Consider the following 20881-nt stretch of genomic DNA (forward strand, 5'->3'; position numbering starts at 1 on the left):
CGTCTATTCCAACATCTCCAAGTTTCTTCGCTACCGCGCTGCCATCATCGGCGTGAGAGTACTCCGCGCCCTCTCTCCGCTCCAAATTACGCCATCTCCTAGGGGTCGGTGCTCTCGCCTGCAATAGCCATGCGCTCTTTAGACCCCCCCCCCCCCGCCCCTTGAGAACCGTACCCCCACTATAGCCAGCCTTCTGTGCGGACGACCTCATAATCTGGAGCACGTACTGCTCCTGCGGTGAGCAACAAGATGTTCTCGATGCTGCTGTAGACGCCGCCGCCGACTACCTGAGGCGTGACAACCTAACTTGCTCGCCCGAGAAATCGACTCTCTTGTTCTTGGTCCGAAACCTCGTCTCCATGATTGCCCCGTCGATCCAGCAGTGCTCCTACACCCCATCCCTACCACGCCCACTGTCCGAATCCTTGGCAAGCACCACCGCCCAAGGTATGCGAATGGTACCTAGGCCATATCACGGAGCCCAGACACGGCCTCAAAGAGGCCGACTTCATATGCCTGGTCCACGCCCTCCTCACTATCCGCGTAATCTGTTCCCTGCCTTATGTAAACCTTACAATTAAGAGTCCGATCGAGTGAATGCTTCCAAAATCTTCCAAGAACTTCCAAGACCGCTCTGGACCGCTCTCCCTGTGCCTCCACTGAGTGCCTTCTTGCTATGGGTGTACACAACACCCTGCAGGAACTTGTTCAGGCCCACGTTGTCAGGCAATACGAATGTCTCTTCCTTACTTGAGCGGGCCGGACGATGCCGGACCGGAGGCTGCCGGGCCGGACGATGGGAGGCTGCCTGTCTACCTCGCGGGCGGCGGACCAGCTCCAGCTAGTTCGCAGGGCGCAGGCAGCGCTACTGGGGCCCTGTACTGAGGGTCCCACCCTGTACTTTATACTATAGTCTCCTCTTTCTTTTCACAGCAAATAAATGTTTTTCAGCAAGACTTCAGTTTGAGCTAGTTGGTGAATAGACATCGTAAATGGAATACAACGACGCAACAAAACGAGGACAACATGCAAAAGACTGGACAAGCGCCAACTACCAACTGATTTTATTATCTCGAAGGAACCGCTTATAACCACAAGAGAGGCACAAAAATATACAAAACACGGAAGGCGTGGGAAAGGAGAAGCAGATAAAAAAACTGCCATAGAACAGCGCAAAAGGGTAATCTCTTCGTCTGTTAAGTACATTGGCGGCTTACACGGGACCCCGCTGCTTAATCAGGTATGCCCCTAACATTTGCAGGATAACATTTGTAGCTACCGCAGTGTGTCGCTATGTGGCTACCATATCTAGCCTTCATCTGCATTCTGTGCTGCCTCGCACTGTCATTGAAGCACTGCCCAGTCTGTCCAATATATTCCAGGCCACAGCAAGAGGGATGACATAGACATCAGCGGTGCACTCTGTGAACTAGTTTCATGCTTTTTGCGACGTTCTTTCTGACGTTTATCCTTATTTGAGTTGCAAATCTGCGATAACTTACAGGATGCAGACAGAACTACATTGACCTTGCAGCGGTTGGCCACGTTCTTGATATTATGTGAAAGACAATTGATGTTCGGAATTACCACGACTGGTCTCTTTTCTGTCTGATTATTCTTTGAAGCAGGTTTGAGCTTTTTCAAGTGTCTCACAAACATTCGTGGCTAACTGACCCGGGTTACCCTCTTTCTGAATTCTTTTCATCTGCGCGTCGAAACTGCTCACTACTTCATGCTCACATGTTTTATTCAGAGCTGCAGTTAGGGAGGCAAAGATTATTCCACGTTTTACAAGCTTATAATGGGCGCTAGCAAACGGAAGCAGCTCCTTGGACATACGGGGATGGTAAATCCAGCAAATATGGCCATTCACTTTGATACCAGTCTCAAATCTAGGAACTGGAGGCTATCTTAGATAGGCTCTTCCCAAGTGAAAAACAGCCTGCCGGATGCGCTGCCTTTCTGCGCGGTTCTATGGTAGTTTTTTTTATCTGCTTCTCCTTTCCCACGCCTTCTGTGTTTTGTATATTTTTGCTCCCATTTTGTGGTTATAAGCGGTTCCTTCGAAATATTAAAATTCAGTTGGTAGTTGGCGCCTGTCCAGTCTTTTGCGTGTTTTTGTCCTCGTTTTCTGCGCCGTTGTATTCCATTTACGATTTCTATTCCGCAACTAGCTCAAACTAGTCTTGCTGCAACATATTCCTTCTACACTGAGCTCTGGTCTGTCTTCCGCAAATAACCACGCTCCGATCTTGTCGTGTGTGAACCTCATTGCTGCTACGACTTGCCATTACCGCCTGTTGGCCTACTGTATAAAAAGAATTGTGCTAAATTCAGACAATTGAAAACTGAAAATGGTTTTTGAAGAAAAGAAATGGGGCAGTAATTGTCTCACATATGTCGGTGGACACCGGAACCGCGCCGTGAGGAAAAGGAGGAAGGTGGGAATGAAAGAGATAGAGGTGCCGTAGTGGAGGTCGCCGGACTGTTTGGCATTGTGGAGCCGTCGTGGGGTCATGCCAGATGAATTTGCAAGATCCTCAAGCGTGAAGCCTAGCGTCAGGTTGGGCTGTTCCATGATTGGCTGCGCGTCCTTTTAGAACAACGGATGTATCCAGCAAGAAGTTCTCATAAATACCAGACGGTTGCGGCGCAAACTACGGAATTCCTGTGGAATCAGAAAGGATCAAGTTGGTGAAGACGCAGAAGGTAAAGAAGGCCCCTGCAGCCGTCCGGGTTCATGGAGACGCAGTCCTTCCAAACAGTGTGACGTCTACACTGGAAAAAGAGCCCAAGTTCAGCTTTGAGCCCCACTTGAAAAAACTTCAGCTGGTCGCCATAACCAGAAAAGTTGCCAAAAGAGCCAATGAAAAAGACGAGGATAGAGCGGCAAAGGACGCTATGGATTGCTTGATGCAAGACGTGAGTCGCAGTCGTCCATCCTATCTTCCTTTCAGGAAGTTGAATGCTTACCTAAAAGAAAACAGTCTTGCAATCATTCAAAGCGATAAGGAAGATGGCTTTGTGGATCACCCCGAAAAGCTTCTCAACGAAAAAGCTGCCCAAGCTCTGGGGAAGAACTTCCTCGCTGTAAATTTCAACCCTGTAAAGAAGAAGAAGAAGCTAGCCCTGAAGTTACTGACCAAAATTAACTTAGAGTCCTTCAAGAAGCTTGTCAACGCTTCAGAGAGAGACTTTTTGGAAGTGTTCTTCACGGGGAAATCACACAAGCTCGATTGCCCATTGCGCACCATTGTGTCTGAATAAAAACTGGCAGTGGCTTAGCTCAGCTATGCAAGATATACGTAACAGTTCCCCCTGCTGGTTACACATGTTGTCGAGCTTGTTGTTGTGACTATAATGTTAAGCATTGAAGAAGTATTCGGAGAAACACATTGTTTATTTATTGAGTTGTTTTGAGAGAGATAAACACTGCCCGATGATCGGTAAAGTAACACGCAGTTGTCTCAATGCTGCCTCAGTGCTTAGACTTGGCTTCTCTCAGATACACAAGGTCAATGGTAGTTCCCCACTGTGTAGTCTGAATGCAAGGATCAAACTTGTCTTTCATGTATCGAATAAGAGAGTCTTGTTTCCTAACGAAATCACCACACCGAGTCGTATCACTTCAGCTTTTATACACAGCCGCACATACGCAGTTTATCCACACGACCCCACACGCGCCCGCGGCGGCGGCCGAGCTCCGACGTCATGCGCCGCGCGCTAGCTGCCCTTCTCCGGTTTCAGCGCATGCGCATTCACGCGCGGTGCCGGCGGGCGTAGTGGGGCTGGCGCAGCTCCTCGCGCGGCGGCGAACTCTGACGTCATGCGCCGCGCACCTGCTGCTCCTCTCTGGTTTCGCGCGTGCGCACTATCGGCATCCCAGGCTCACGGCGAAATGCTCAACTGGGTAGCGTATAGTGTAGCTCTCGCTACAAAAATTAACGGTGGTTTAACTTTGGCTAAACCGAGGGAGAAGCGGTAGCTTCACGATCGTTTAACCTGAGCACCACATATGGACTCCGTGCCTAGGCGCGCCAGCGCTCCTTCCGTTATGTACTCGGTTTAGGAGGCCGTGACGTCACGGCCTAGCACGTGAACACTGCATGTGGACTTCATTCCTAGGCGCGCCGGCGCTCCTCCCGTTATGTACTCCGCCGCGTTTCGGCTCCTCGGCGAGCCAAGAGTTGATCACGTGACCTGATTTTGGTTGACCATGACGACCTTAAAATGGCCTTCACATCTGACCAAACTTAGTTGCCATTGACGTAACCTTGACGTCCCCGGCTTGACCTTGACTTAACCTTGAAATGATCTTGACACTTCACCTGTCCAATTGCTTGACCATCCACCGGTTCTCCAAACTTATGAACTGAATGTTTGACATTGGCTGAGCCTTGAAGGTCATCGGCAACACGGCGATCTCAGCCCGAGACCTCTAGTAATGAAGCTACCGCTTCAAAAGGGACCTGGCAGTTATGTGTCGGACGTTTTCTGCGTCACCAAAAGGGCTTATCTCTTGATGGCGCTTTCCTAGTGCGTAGTTCAGAGTAAGTGATACAAGAACTAAGACGAGGGCTCCCTGGAGCTGCATCGGCATTTTAAATAAATTTTAACTGATCTGTACTATCCAATCCAGCATAATGAAATGTTCAGTGCTGTCAGAGAAAAGACCGCCAGTAAAGGTGAATTGTTTTTCAAGCCCAGACAGACATTAGTTGCAAAAATTTTTTGTCGCTTCTTGAATTTTACCTTTCTTTGAGTGCCATTTTGTATGACCGCTGCTTTTACGTTCAATCTGAAGGTATCTGCATTGGATATCATAGTTAGCTCCTATTTTAAGTGACATTTTTTTGTCGTATGTTAACAGATGTATCAATGATCGGATTCTTCTGGCGTCTAGCGTAATTAGGGTATTTTGTTATGTGGACGACTATCTGATTGTACTCACTGATCACCTAGGTTCGAAACCAAGCGGTATTGTTGATGACATAATCACCCTTTTCACCAGCGCATCCAGCGGGCTGTGTTTCACCTGGGAAGGGCCGAGTGAAGATAGCCTCCAGTGCAGTGAATCTCCGCCCCCATTCAGGACCGCCGTACAGAATTTCTCCACAACAAAGAATTTGTCCGTTGTTAAAACTTTTCTTCTTGACTAAACCAGAAGCTAATCATAAGAAAAAAATTATAACTTATTTTATTTATTACAAATACTGCTAATCCCAATTGGGATTGTGGCAGGAGGGCTTAGTAAGGTTAACAGAACGCGGTCAAGCATAATCGGAACATTCAACTGGTCAGCATGTTAAGAAAAACAACAAACGGTAAAACGAAAATACAACCGAGCTGTGACGAAAACAATCAAATAACACATAAAATAAGGCTAATGTCGGTAGTATTATACAAATAACAAAATGTTGAAACATTGCTAGTTGTTATAATACGCAGACAATAAGTAAACAGTAAATATTATAAGCGTACACTGCAAAGGCATTAACATAGTATAGGTGTTTAGTTTATGTAACGCTGCATAGTTTGACAAAAAAAAAGCTTACACATAAAAAAAATAAAAAAATAACTAACCATGGGTATAATATTAACAGAACGCAAGCAACCAAGAATGAATAACTAATAACATGACATACTCTCAACTGCACTAATAACATGACATACTCTCAACTGCAATATTAAATTTTGTCAATGATGAACAGTTAGTAATGGAGGGATCAAGGCTGTTCCATTCTCGAATTGTTAGTGGGAAAAAGGAATTTTTAAAGCAGTTAGTATGGAAATGATACTCACTTAATGTATGTGAATGTTTATGACGCGTTGATCTTGCTTCGGAAAAGGAAATATATTTAGTAGTGTCGAGTTTTAGATGTCGATTTATTAGTTGAAACATGAGTTTTAGTCGTGCGACTTTTGCACGGGTCTGCAATGATTTTATTCCTTCAGTTTTCATTAATTCAGTAGGCGAATCGGTTATTTTGTATTTGTTAAATATAAATCTGACTGCTTTTCTTTGAACGGCTTCAAGTTTGGTTATATCTTGATTAGTATAAGGAAACCAAACGACGTTAGCATATTCGAGAACAGATCTAACCAAAACATTGTAGGCTACAAGCTTAGTTTGAAAAGGGGCTAATGTGAGGCGCCGTCTAAGAAAAAAGAGTCGTTCAATTATGACACCTGGATTGTTTAATAAAGTCAAACATTAAAAAGCTGATTTCGTTTACTGTCGTGATTGGCGAGCGAAGTAATACAGGACGCTGCGGACCGTGGCCCAGTGTTAACAACTGCTGTTTTTTTTTTTTGAAGTTGTATCCTACTATAGATTTAAGCTTGGTATTCAAAGGGACTGGCCATATTTGCTTGATTTTCAATCCCCGTACGTCCAAAGAGCTTCTTCCGTTTGATATTGCTCCCTTAAAGCAGCTCTGAAAAACTAGTGCGCAGTTTCGATGCGCAAATGAAAAGAATTCAAAGAGCGGGTTACCCGGGTCATTCAGCCACGAATGTTCCTGAGACACTTTTGAAGAAGCTCAAACCTGCTTCAGAGATTAATCAAACAGAAAAGAACAAAGAAAAGAGACCAGTCGTGGTAATTCCGTATATCGATTGTCTTTCACATAATATCAAGAAGGTGGCCAACCGCTGTAAGGTCAATGTAGTTCTGTCTGCATCCTGTAAGTTATCGCAGATTTTCCACTTAAATAAGGATAAATTTCACTAAGAATGTCGCAAAAAACACGAAACCAGTTCACAGAGTGCGCCTCTGACGTCGTCTATGTCATCCCTTTTAAAGGTGTGGGCACGACACCACAGTGAACTTGGTCACGAAAATGCCCTTTCTGATGCAGGCTATCCTTTGGAGCATCGCTTTCGTCTGCCACGACAACGTCGGCTATTTCCTGCCGAACCACCACAATGGATCCGCCTGGAACCTACCGGCCAAGCATTATCTTGAAGAAGAAGCCATTGACCGGCCGCCGCTTCCAGCACTTTCCACATCGTTCGTCTGGCAACATCATTCAGCTATCTTCCTGGGAGGTGCTACCCGGTCACTACAAAAGCCACCGACGCCTTGGAACCAGTTGGGGCACGACACCACAGTGAACTTGGTCACGAAAATGCCCTTTCTGATGCAGGCTATCCTTTGGAGCATCGCTTTCGTCTGCCACGACAACGTCGGCTATTTCCTGCCGAACCACCACAATGGATCCGCCTGGAACCTACCGGCCAAGCATTATCTTGAAGAAGAAGCCATTGACCGGCCGCCGCTTCCAGCACTTTCCACATCGTTCGTCTGGCAACATCATTCAGCTATCTTCCTGGGAGGTGCTACCCGGTCACTACAAAAGCCACCGACGCCTTGGAACCAGTTGGGGCACGACACCACAGTGAACTTGGTCAAGAAAATGCCCTTTCTGATGCAGGCCAGTTACTTACCGCACGCTACTTGCGTTTGCACTAGTGATCCGTTCGTTATAGCGGTGTCGTGCCCCCCTGGCATACGCGACGCCTGTCGTAGGATGTTACGCTGCGCATGCATGTGTTCGCTCAACGCGTGTATTGTCTACTTACAGCTTATTATGTCAGGCGATGTCGAACTAAATCCCGGACCTGTCGACAGTCATGCAGATGTCACACTTGAAACTATTGCCAACGCAATAGCACGATTAGAAGCCACCCAGAACTCCGTACTCGCAGAGCTTACACTCATCCGCACAGCTCAAACGAAATTTGACAAACTTGTAAACGACCTTTCTTTGCGCGTAGACGCACTGGAAAAAAGCGTTGAAAATCCCAAGTCAAGCAGGGCAGACTCAGATTCAATCGTGAAATTGACCACGCACATTAAACAGCTAAACGACAAATGTGATGACGCGGAAAATCGACTTCGCCGATCTAATCTAATATTCTTTGGGATTCCAGATGCCAGTGACGAAACATGGACACAGTCAGAACAGCATATAATATCACTCTGTTCACAGGAACTAGACATCAGTATCAGTGACACCGCGATTGAACGCACTCACAGACTGGGCCGTTTCAAGCCTGGAAAGAACCGTCCAATTATTGCTAAGTTTTCTCATTTTAAAGATAAGACCAAAATTTTGTCAGCTATACCGCAGCTCAAAACATCAACCTATGCAATACGTGAAGACTACTCTGCCCGAGTCCGATTAGCCCGCCAGAAATTGTACGCTTTTGGCAAGGAATGTAACAGCAAGTTCAAGATGCGTTTCGACAAACTTATCATCGATGAAAAGCAATTTATCTACGATACCGAATCCGATTCTGTTTTAGAGGTCAAATCATAGCGCTCACTGCCGACGGCTACGCTTCCATTTTCCACTCCCCCTCACCAACAGTCTAGCCGGAATAGAATACCTGCTCATAAGGTCATGTCAGTAATGTACACAAACATCTGCAGTTATTTATCCAAAAAAGAGGCCATTGAAACCCTCCTTCATGACAACGACACCGACATTGCCATTCTCACAGAATCGTGGCTGAATTCTGACGTTGATAACAGCGAGTTACTTGACGATGAAAACTTATTCACTATTCATAGGCTTGATAGGGTTGGGCGCAGAGGAGGCGGAGTGCTGGTTTTTGTAAAATCTAGTATACCTTCATTTCCAGTCAAGATTACTTGTAGCCACGAAATAACATGCGTCCGAATATCTCTACCTTCTAGCACTGTTATCCTCACAGCTTGCTACCGTGCGCCTGATTCCGATAGTACCTTTGTTGACGATCTTTGCAGTGTCCTTTCAAACTTGCATTTTCGCTTTCCAAATGCTGAACATTTGGTCTGTGGGGATTTCAACTTCCCAGACATTGACTGGAACAATCTGTATGCACCTTCTCGTCAGTCCAACGAATTTCTTGACATGGTACTCACATTTAACCTCATGCAAACAGTTAAAATAGCAACCCGGGGCACTAATATTCTTGACCTTATCCTGGTATCAAATCCAGATTTTATCCGGTCACTGTCATGTGTTGATTTCCTCAGTGATCATAAATTGCTGTTGTGTGATCTTTCTATTCCAATCCCCATGAAACAACCGTCAATAAAATACATCCGTAGTTACAAAAGAGCCGATTTCGCTAAGATTAATTCCGAGCTTAATAAGTATTTTCCGTACTTCCTAAATTCTTCTCCTGCTCGAACAATAGATCAAAACTGGCTACTCTATAAAAATAAAATTTTATCGCTTATTGATGCTTACGTTCCCCTCATACGTATTCGCGGTGATGCTAGGAAACCGTGGTATTCCAACACACTAAGAAGACTATCGAATAAAAAGAAACGCCTCTACCGTGAAGCGAAAAATTCTACTTTCGCTTCTAAATGGCAAAAATACCTGGCATGTCTTCACCAATATACACGGTTATTACGACACAGTAAAAAGAAATTCTTTCATCAGGACTTGAAGAACATTATTCGTAATAATCCAAAGAAATTTTGGTCCATACTGGCACCACACACTCACCGTTCACGAGACATCACCTTGTTTGACGAACGTGGTGCATCTGTTCCCACAGAACTCCGCTCAGATACAATGAATTCATATTTTTCATCGGTGTTCACCCATGAGCCCCCTCAAAATATACCACCAGTTCCCAATTCAAATTTTCCTCAAATGCCCCCCATTCACATTGCAGCGGAAGGCATTGTGAAAATAATTGATGGGCTTAAAACGTCGAAAGCACCAGGCCCTGACGGAATTCCTGCAAAATTTCTTAAGAGCACTAAGGAAAGTTCTAGCCTATTCCTTCAAGTTATTTTCGAGCAGTCATTGACTACGGGTTTGCTTCCGAAAGACTGGAAAATAAGCAAAGTTGTGCCGGTGTTTAAAGCAGGTAACAGATCAGATCCCTCAAATTATCGCCCAATATCTCTTACATGCATTGCCTGTAAGCTTCTAGAGCACGTCATATATTCACATGTTGCATCACACCTCGATCAGAACAATTTCTTTTTTACTAAGCAGCATGGTTTCCGTTCCGGTTTTTCGTGTGAAACTCAGCTATTTGAATTTACCACTGACCTCCACTTAAATATGGACTCTTCATTCCAAACTGACATTATCTTTTTAGATTTTTCTAAAGCCTTCGATCGCGTGCCCCATCTTCGCCTCATGTCTAAACTCTCCGGACTGTCCATTGATCCTCTCGTTTTATCATGGATACATTGCTTTTTAACAGGTCGCTCCCAATACACAGTAATCGACAATCATCCTTCAGGCACTACTAACGTTATCTCTGGCGTTCCCCAAGGTTCCGTTCTTGGCCCACTTCTTTTTCTAATCTTCATTAATGACCTTCCTTCCGGTGTTTCATCCACTATTCGGCTTTTTGCGGATGATTGCATCCTTTATCGTCGCATTGTCACTAACAGGGATCAACTATCGCTTCAGAACGACTTACACATAATAGAACTGTGGTGTTCCGACTGGCTTATGCAGCTGAATGTCTCAAAGTGCCAATTCATGCAAGTATCGCGAAAACGTTCCAACATCAGATCTGCATATTCACTCCTGTCAAACACGGTAACCCAAGTCCAATCATATCGGTACCTTGGAATCACCATCTCCAGCAAATTAACCTGGTCGGAACACATCTTATATCTAGCATCTAGAGCATCAAAATCACTTGGCCTCATCCGAAGATCCCTGTACCTAGCCCCTCCTTCTGTTCGAAAATTAGCATACGAAACATTCACCCGTACCATACTTGATTATGCAGCGGCTATATGGAATCCTCACCAAGCATACTTAACACCTTAGAAGCCGTTCAAAACAGAGCAGCCCGTTTTATATCCTCAAATTACAATAGACACAGCAGTATCACCAGTATTAAATCTTCACTTAACATCCCGCCACTAGAGCTCCGACGGAAAATCGCACGACTCTGCCTCTTTCATAAGTTATATTACAATTTTCCTGATCTTCGTGACACATTATTACTAGCTCCCATCAGAACATCGCGCCGCCTGTTTAACCTCCTCAGCATTCAACGTATACATGGATCGACCTTGGCATTTAATAAATCTTTTCTTCCAACTGCAATAGAAAATTGGAACCTGCTACCCGACTACATTGTTAACGAGCGCGACGCTACTAAATTTCGACAGGCATTAATTAATCACTGTACTGAATAAAAGACACTTCTCAAACTTCACCCAGTTAACTTATTATTTTTCTTGTTGTTGTTGTAGTTGTTACCGCCTAATTCAGCCTTGTGCCCTTCATTATTGACCAACGTTGTATTGTGATGTATCGTTTTTCATTTTATTGTATTGCATTATGTTTTGTTGTATTAACGTATTATTCTTAGTTGCATTTGCTTTATCCCCCCCCCCCCTTATGTAATGCCTCAACAGAGGCCTTTAAGGGTATAATAAATGATGATGATGATGAGGTGTATCCAGACGACTGACCACGGACCTGTTTTGGCCCGCGGACTAGCGGTCACGTGGGGTTTAGCTTCCGGTCTGAGAGGTCCGCGCATTGTCCGCGGGCCGGATCACGCGAGAATTAGCTGTGGCCTGGAAATTAGACAGACTGGGCAGTGCATCAATGATAGGGCAAGACAGCACAGAACGCAGGTGAAGGCAGGATATGATAGCCACTTAGCGACACACTGCAGTAGGTGCAAATGTTATCCTGCTTTCAATAAAGCCAATTCATCGCTCGGTCGGAAGATATGCTGGAAAGAAAAATAACAGGCACACCTGATTAAGCAGCATGGGATCCCGTGTCAGCCGTCTGTGCCCTTAACAGACGAAGAGATTGCCTTCCTGCGCGGTTCTATGCTAGTTTCTTCACCTGCTTCTTCTCTCCCACGTCTTCTGTGTTTTGTACATTCTTGTGTCTCTCCTGTGGTTATAAGCTGTTCCCTGGAGATAGTACAATCAGTTGGCGCCTCTCCAGTCTTTTGAGTGTTTTTGTCATCGCTTCCTTGCGCCGTTGTATTTCTCACCGCCATCGTCCACGATGGGTTCACTGGGTAGATGGCTGGCCACATGAGCATGAGCAACTCGGCGCATGTGCGAGCCACGCTGAATTGGATTCCACATCTTCTTTCACTCCCTCCTTTGTCCCTTCCCTTACGGCGCGGTTCAGGTGTCCAACGATATATATGAGACAGATACTGCGCCATTTCCTCCCCCCCCCCCCCCAAAAAAAAACAATTATTATCGAGAGCGAGCGCCCGGAATAGGCGAAGCGGCCCCAATAAAATGGCGGGATTTGCTTTTGTAGCGATAGCTACATTACGGTAGCATTTCGAGCCTTCAGCGTGGCGGCGCCGCCACGCTGTCACGTGGTGCGGAGCAACGGCCGGCGGCGCGGCTGATCACCTGCTTCGTCACGTGGTTGGTCACGTGACCAGTTCCACACAGCCAGCTGTAGCTATCGCGTCACTCCAGGCTTAACCAGAGCTAAACCACCGCCATTTTTTTTTATCAAGTGCGCAAGTAAGGCGCTTTCCCTCTTGCTATGATAACTTGTTCGCCGCGCCAGTATAGTCTTCTCGCCTCCCGGACTGAACGCGCAGCTTTTGGTGGCACTGGAAAGGAGCTGAACAGCCGCCATGTTGGATATGCCACGCGGGGCATGAATCCAATATATGATTCAAACATTTTCGAAACATTTCCTTGCGCACTTTTCATTTAACTTTCATGTTTGTGTTCCAGCCTGTTTGTCGCGAAACTGTCGCGAAACTGTCGCGGGAAGAATTTATTGGAGCATCAGGCGGGTTGTGTAAGGAGGTGGGAAGAGTATTTTTGTTTTCCTTGCCTCACACATTACAGGCACAGCCATTCATGTTTTAAAGCGACTGGAGTAAAGGTATATTATGTCTTAGGAGATGTCAAATTGGATTTTAGCTACCTGCGTCATAATGCTCCTTCTTCTGGCTGCAATTCCCAATTCATCTGCTTCAGATGCTGTTACGCAATTTCTTTTTGTACGCTCTTTCTTCTCAGTGACACCATTCAACGCATTCAGCTCAGAAGTTGATTGTGCCAATTTTTCTTTCTTGGATGTGCCGTTATTTTGAACACAATAAAGAGTATTCTTTTGGTAGTATTTCTTTTTATTTGCACAGATCAAGGGCAGTTGACGGCAACATCAATTTAAACTTGCATCGTGTAGCAGTTTTTGTCGTGCAGTGCACAGGACTTTTGTCTCGCTGACAAACACGAACAAATTTTTGGGCACAAAAGGATGTTAGAAGTATTGTAGACATCTTTTAAATTGCCTGCATTTGCATATGTACCATCTTGCTGTAGCCCATTTCTAGATGAGTAATCTGATGATGTGAAAGGCGGATCCTGCATTTAGTCTTACCAGGTTCAAGACGTCTGAGAACTGAAATTGGATTTCCCCAGATGGTTCTTAGTCGTTTGTCTTGCTTCGGATAGTTATTTTCAAGACGTCTTCTATCTCATTTTCTGTTACCTGAGAAGGCTCCTCTCTTGCACCTTTGCTAATCCTAAAACGAAAAATGTTACGCATTCGTGACGTACCGTTTCCATGCCATCTCCTGATTACATGTAGCTTGCACACAATGTTTAAGGTCAACATGTTGTCAACAGTTAGCACTCTCCGCTCACAATTTTTGGTGTCACTGTAAGGGAGCGAGAAAAACTATTCTTTGAGTCCAGTACTAAAGCTTACAGTGCTAAAGCTATGTGTAAAGGGGACGTACATGTACGACTTCAGCCAGCATTCAACAACTGCATCTATCATTTTCTGAAAAGTGTTGCAGGAAAAATAGGAAGACATTTGTTGGATAAAAAATATTTTAGTATTCCTGGGAATTCAAGCTGGTAGAAACCTTTCAATCTTTCACCTATAACTGGAGCTATAGCTGCACGATTGTTGCTAACTTGTAACATTTCGTTTCAAGCATTTTAGCAGCGTTAACGAATTATTTATATTGGCCTTGGAACATGTGTACAATGGCTGGATATAATGTGCATTTTTTTTTCATTCACTCCTTGTAGCTCAGGCAGCAAGAGATTAAGCGACCTTTTGCTGGTGCACACTGACAGAAGGCTGAGTGAGGCCTTACATGACAGCAGACTCAATTCAGCGTGTTCTTCGATTCGTCTGATTACTTGATAATCTCTAGAATTTCTACCTGTGGCTGCTTGAAAGACGTTCAGAACCTTCACACTTTGTTTCCTGCCAGCCTTAGTTATTATGTCACTACACAATAATTAAGGCTGGAGGGGATCAGCTCCTGGAAGAGGGATCAGCTCCAGTTTCTGGATACTAGTACATTCAGATACAACTCAACACCGAAACTGCAAACGCCTCTCAAAGAAGGCATTCCAGCAAATGGTGCCTATCAATTCTCATGACTTCATGGTTAATCCCCTTAGACCTGCTAGCGTGGAATATTCAAGGGGCTGGCGGATGAAAAAGTATTAACCACAGGTTAATCGATGTAACCATGGTGTCATGAAAATCGGTCGACGCCACTGGCATAGAGGGCCTACTTTGAGAGGCTTCTGCCCCTGCATTCTTGAGTTACACCTGACTATAGACTGTTCTGTCAAGAAAAGTCTCTTTGCTGTAAGTATGCTTAACGAGCATGGAAGAGCTTCCTGCTCAATTCTTCAGCGCACTCTAAATGAATTAAACTTGGAGTAGCTTTCAGTCTCGAGGTGAGAGCACAGAGGCTAAAGTGCTGCTGGATAACCGGAGGTGCTCACCAGCTTAGGCCACCTACTTTCAGGCGAGCTGCATCGGCCAGCCGTCTCCAAGCATCCTGAAGAAAGTTCTGCAAATACAGCAGACATTCATGGTATCAAAGGAAGCTGCCGAAAGCCCCAACCTGCCCCCCAGCAACCACCGATACTCCACCCCACTACCTCCTCATGGGAAGCTACTCTGTCCAGCTCTAGCCTGGGCGATCAGCAACAGCTGATTGCATGGGCCCGCAGGATAGCTACTCACTCACAAGGACCAGTCTCCCAGTTATCATCAGCCTGACTGTGCCCAGTGCAGGGCAAAGGTCTCTCCCATGCCTCTCCAATTAACCCTGTCCTTTGCCAGCTGCGCCCACTGTATGCCTGCAAACTTCTTAATCTCATCCGCCCACCAAACTTTATGCCGCCCCCTGCTACACTTGCCTTCTCTTGGAATCCACTCCGTTACCCTTAAGGACCAGCGGTTATCTTGCCTTCGCATTACTTACTCTACCAAAGCCCATTTCTTCCTCTTGATTTCAACTAGGATGTCATTAACCCGCGTTTCACCCCTTCTAAATAAAGTTTTTCTCCAACGCCACCATCGCCGAAAAGCACGGGGTGCGTCTGGTTTTCTTTTTTTTCTCACCCAACAAATTCCACAACATGTGCAGAAAAGTAGGCGAAGAAGTTCCAAAATGACACAAATGCAACAGGACACACAAGACACGGTACATTGATTGCAGAATCAAGGTGACGTATGAAATTACCCTTCCGTGCAATTCGATGTATATGTCGACCAAATGGGCTGCTGCTTGTATACCAGAATAAGGGGGCATATGAAAATGCTGTCAGAGTGTATGACGGAGTGCCCGGAAGTCATAAGTCACAGTGGAATGGGAAACAGCATGCTCGCCATCCATGTGAAGGCATGCAACTGCACTCCGGAGATTGAAAAATGCAAAGTACATAAAATTTGATGACACATTCGCAACTAAGTGCCCTAGCTGCAGAGACAAATATCGCTACATCATGTACACCAGAAGGAATGGACGAAATTACAATAGAGCGAATTAAAGAACTTGAGCACAAAAGCAAGGAAGCGTTGTTGTTGGCACTGAAAAAAGTAACAACACGTAAGCAAATTCTAGGCAGCTGGCAACAAAGCAGAATAAACTTGGTCCCTACCGGAAAAGGGAATAAGCCCAACATAAAATCATACATACCAACTGTGACAACTTTGGCGGCTTACAAGCAACATGCCTGTAATGCAAGCAGTAAAACTAAAGATGCAGGCATAGATAGAAAGCTCTAAGATACTGGGAAAAGTGCAGAATGTAAGAACCTTAGGAACGTACACGTAAACTCTTCCATGGACGTCAGATGGGTGCTGGCTCTAGTACTCAAGTTTGCAAAGGAAATGACAAAGCCCTCACAAACTGCCCTCTATGTGGTTCAGAATGTGTTGACGCCCTTTCCTGCTGTTCACACAAAATCGCTGAAAAATTGCATCATATATTTCCAAACAGAGCAACCACTGTGTTAAGAACAGAAAACTGGGGAGTTGGTGTGAATTCATATTTTAGGAGTGCGAATAACGAGCAGCCAAGTTGAAATCCTAATCGGTCAAACAGGTTTAAGGAGCAATTCCCATTTGGTTCCAGTTGAAACCAGTTTATATCCAACTGAGCGCCAGTTGAAGTCAACTGGTAATCAGCTGCAATCAACTGAGGATTGCTTCATAAACCACGATCAACTAGGATTTTCACCTGACGAGCCAAAGACTTTGCACAACACAGGCGCCATCAACTGATTTTTTATTCACAGGGAAGGAAGCTATATGGCATCAAATAAACCAAGATTACCTGGTGTTATTTAATATGCACTGACATCACACAGAGACCGATGTACTGCATGATGTCAGTGCGCGATAAAGAACCTCAGTTGGCCAAAATTATCCGGTGCCGTCCACAAGGGAGCCCATCATAGCCTAAGTCACTTGGGGAAGTTAAACCCCCCAAACTAAACCTAAACAAAGTGGAAAAAAAGGCCAAAATCTCAAAATTGCAGAATGTGACGTCGTGTACATAATGAGGTGTGGCATCACAAAATGTCATCACTCAGAGCCATTTCGGAGCATATTCGTAGCCACTCGAAACTACTTGGGGCCATTCGGAGCCACCCGGAAAAAATGACCACACAGTGTGTGCACTCTTGCCAGTCCTCCTCTGATCTTCAGTGAGTTCAGACATGTCATGGAAACCAAGCTAACTAGGTCACCGGATATGACATCAGCAGAGAAGAAGCATGCCACGAGCAGCTGCTGAATGGAAACGACTGTCTCGTCACGATCCTGGGTTACAAGATGTGACCTAGCAACAAAGCACCAAGCTCCATAGTGTGATCCCACAGCGAATGTGATGGGAGCACCAGGTCGACCTTGAGCTGCGACAGCGCAAGACTGAAACAAAGCGTGAAGCACAAATGAGTTGCCGGAACGTTCCTTGTGCTATCCCTAAATACGCCAAGGGGTTGCCCGAGCACTGCCGCAAGTTTTTCTTGCAGCGAAAACGACTGCACCCTGTAACCTTGCTCCCACCTTTTTTCAGCCGATGTGAAGTGTAGTGGCCGTAGAGAAGGTCCATGATTCTTTTGCACGCGCCATTACCTTTTTCTTCAAGGACTGCACCCCTTCCTCTCCTTTCCAGGATTCTTTAACAGATCTGAGCCAGTGTCCCACCCAGAAGACCAGCTTGCCTTTGCCTCTGCACTTGCCCCAGGAAGCTGGTCTCAACTTTGTGGGTGCAAGATTTCAACAGGGACAGGCAAGAAGTCGCAATGCCTGCCTTAATCAATTTGGATTGGCCTGAATTGTGATTAAGGAGCGACTTAGCTGTCCTCAGGTGATACTCCCAACACATTCCCCTTTCATGACAATCCATCTTTAAGTCCAGGACCTGGACATAATCTGCCCTTCATAACTCAAAAGTGAATCTAAAAGAACCTCACTCCTTTCTTTGAGTACCTTTAAGACCCGGAGGAATTACATGGAGCCAAATGAAAAAGAAATATTTGCCCACATAACAGGTTATGTTAGTGGCCATTTTTCCAATGTGAATAAGAAAAATATCCCAAGACTTCTCTATGCCTTCAACTCTGTCTGTGGAACTGAAGATCCAGACTATAGAAGACACTGAAAATGTCAGTGGAGTGTCATTCCTCAACATTTGTGTCACCCACTTGGATTGTAGCCTCAGAGGCATTGCTCGAAGTGCAGGGTGCAGTGCTGACAGGTAGTGCAACTGCAGCAATGGGGTGGGAAGGGGTGACCACTTGTCACACGTGCTTCTGTGGTTTAAATTACTATGTGCGTGGCAATAAAAACGTTAGTCCACTTTGATGAAAGCTTGCTTACACTCACTTTAACGTGCTTTGCAAGCAGAACACTGCTTGGTAAGCGAGACCAAAAAGGCAGGTAAAGTGGGGAGAGGTGTATCAGTAAGGGATAATTCAGATGCTAGACCCCTGTCACTGGGTAGAGCAGAGTGGCAAGTCTGTCAGTGTTGTGTGTTCAGAGGATTCAGCTCAAAAAGCAAGAAGTTCACAGAAGTGGCCACTTGTTCTGAGCAAGACAAGAGTGCCTTAGAATATAGAGTTTCAGAACTTATGCAAGATGACGGTTTATGTGCAGTATGCAGAAATTCTAAAGAGGCAAATATATTTCAATTAGGCAACTTAAGTTAAATATATTTTTAATAAATTTATTTTGAAGTATGCCGGAACTTCACGAAAGTGCTGATGTCTTCGCTACCATCCTCCCTGCTGCGCTCAGTGCTTTTGGCTGGTAACATGTAACACAAGTTAACATGTATATATCTGCAGGCATTGCTACACAACAATTAAAAAATTGGCAGAATGAAATTAAGAGAAATTCCATGGTGCGAGGTGTTGTAACTGAAGATTTTCTACATAAAGTCATACCAATTGATCACTAAAATAACAATAAATTCTCAAAAAGTTGTTAAATTACAAGCAACTTTTTTTTGTTACGTCACTCTCTGCAAAACAGCTCATTTTGAAAATAAGTGAACAAATTTGCATTATTAATGATATCAAGCACTGCGCTTTCTAATGCATATGAAAAAAACTCCCACTGTTTGTACACCTCATTGTTTCTCATTATAGTAATGGATGTATCTTGTGACACATTTATTTATTATTTTCTTAGAGCATTTGTAGTGCATGAATTGCGTGTCTTGCGCGTTGTTCTTGCAAATGAGTTTTTTTTTTTTTCTGGTGTCTCAATATTAGTGCTTGATTACTTATTTGCCCCTGGCTACTCTTGCAGATGTAAGATTGGTTATTTCCTTTATACCTTGAGTATATTCATTCCACTATTTTATATCATTAGCTCTTTCCAGTCATTTATATACACATGCATTGGTTTGCTCAAGCTTCTCCATAAGGAGTGGGCCAATACTCATGGTAGCACGTGTTCGTACCTTCTAGGTAGCAGAGAACAACGGGGGACAAATTTTGTGCCCCCTCCCCCATATGTAGGGCGCCATTGCTCCTCTTTCCCTCCTCCTCCTCCTCCTCCCCCCCCCCCCCCCCCCCTCCTCTGCACATGCCTATACGTGCATGAGTGCATATATTTTCATGTTCTTGGACAATGTGTTCACATATGGATGCAAATAAATGCAGTTGATTGTTCATTTTTTCCTAGATTTAGTTGGGTGCATGCTGAAATAGTCCTTGCTACATGTGCCGCCTTGGCTCTTCCTAGCCATTCCTCCGCTTTTACATGCTCAATTGTCTCTCTTTCTGGCCTCTTTATTTACTCGTTTACTTTTGAAGTGTTAATCCATCCACGTCAGAAAACATTTGCTGCATATTTATCTATTAGTATCCTTTTCTTTTTCAAAAAAGATGTCTACTTTTTCTCATAAAAAGAAAGCACTAACATCTTTCACTAAGCAAGTTCTCAAAGTGATATTTTACAGAGTTATATGTTGTATGAAAGAGCAAGCTATATACTGATGCACGGCATGATAGAAGTGGTGGTGAAGTACTTTGGGGAAGGAGGGGGGAATACATTGGACTATCATATCTGGTGCCACTGACCGTAGTGATGCCTCAGGATAGCACAATTTTTCTCGGTTTTCTCCTCCTGCCCTAGCTTGTAATCGTTCTCAATGATCTAAGCTTCCTGAAAATGACAAAGCAGAACATAAGGTTGCCATGAGATAGAAAATAACCGAAGAACGTGGTCCCAACCCCTCCCAAGCTCAGCAGAGCCATGGATGAGTTTTTAAACAAGACTCAGGCCGCAACATCTATCCCAGAAAATTTGCTAATCCAATGGGAATAGTACCACGAAGTCCGCAAGAAGACTTCCAAAACGAGCAACCACCGGATCCACCAAATGCCCTGTGTTCATACTGTAGACAAGCCGCTTCGAATATTGTGCATCTCCTGTGGCACTGTTCATGTTTTGCCAAGCAGAGAAATTAACACAGAACCCAGCATGTACTCGTATGATACGACAGGGTGTTTCCCAAGAAGGACCCAGACGAAACGCCCACCAGCCTAAGGAGCTTCACCATAAAGTGCAAGCTTTGCTTAGGAACATCAAGGAATCAGTGCATGGATCTTGAAAGATGCTCAAAAATAAGATTTCACCAAACCCCAGCCCTCTATCCTTTTCCCCATACAGTGGCCATAGGGTCTCCTCTCCTTCATAAACTTATCCGTTAATTCGTGCTCGGTATTTACAAAAAAGGCCCCCGTATGGCCCTCCCACATCAACCCAAATTTGTTTGAACCCTCATGACATATGCAGCATGTGTACGATGCAATAGGCAAAATGATCAAGAGCTCCAGACTGGCAACTGCCTACGAATAACTAGGCACTGACTCACTTTGCACCCGAGATAGAAATGCAAGCACCGTGTGCCAGAGCAATAAGTTCTATATGATGATATTCTTTCACATCCAGGCCTGCGTACATTGGAGGCATAAGCGAGGATTGGGCTTCTGGAGGTACAACATATAAGTTGCACATATTCCTTTGCACAGGATGCGAAAGAAGTTCCCCAGTGTGGTCTGCAGTGTGCTTTCCATGCATTGCAACAGTGTTTGTATCAGTAAAGCTCTTGCAAAGTC

At 44.9% G+C, this 20881-nt stretch overlaps 1 protein-coding gene across 10 annotated transcripts in view; it reads right to left on the reverse strand.

Annotated features, from left to right (window-relative positions):
- LOC144124841 (uncharacterized protein C15orf61) overlaps positions 1-20881 on the reverse strand; it is a 44902-nt gene that overhangs the window by 20013 nt on the left and 4008 nt on the right. For 2 of the 10 annotated variants that reach the window (XM_077657745.1, XM_077657746.1), the window contains exons 1-2: positions 15487-15662; positions 14741-14808 (exon numbers count right to left, since the gene is read on the reverse strand). The exons of 1 other annotated variant lie outside the window; for it this stretch is intronic. In XM_077657745.1, the coding sequence (XP_077513871.1) occupies positions 14741-14808; positions 15487-15555 (137 nt within the window). In that variant the 5' untranslated portion in view covers positions 15556-15662. Of the gene's footprint in view, positions 1-13367; positions 13513-14740; positions 14809-15486; positions 15664-20881 lie in introns of those variants that run through there. 7 more of the 10 variants (XM_077657751.1, XM_077657752.1, XM_077657749.1 and 4 more) reach the window with 5 other exon arrangements.

The sequence above is a fragment of the Amblyomma americanum genome, chromosome 3 (genome assembly GCF_052857255.1).
Source record: "Amblyomma americanum isolate KBUSLIRL-KWMA chromosome 3, ASM5285725v1, whole genome shotgun sequence".
NCBI classification, from domain to species: domain Eukaryota; kingdom Metazoa; phylum Arthropoda; class Arachnida; order Ixodida; family Ixodidae; genus Amblyomma; species Amblyomma americanum.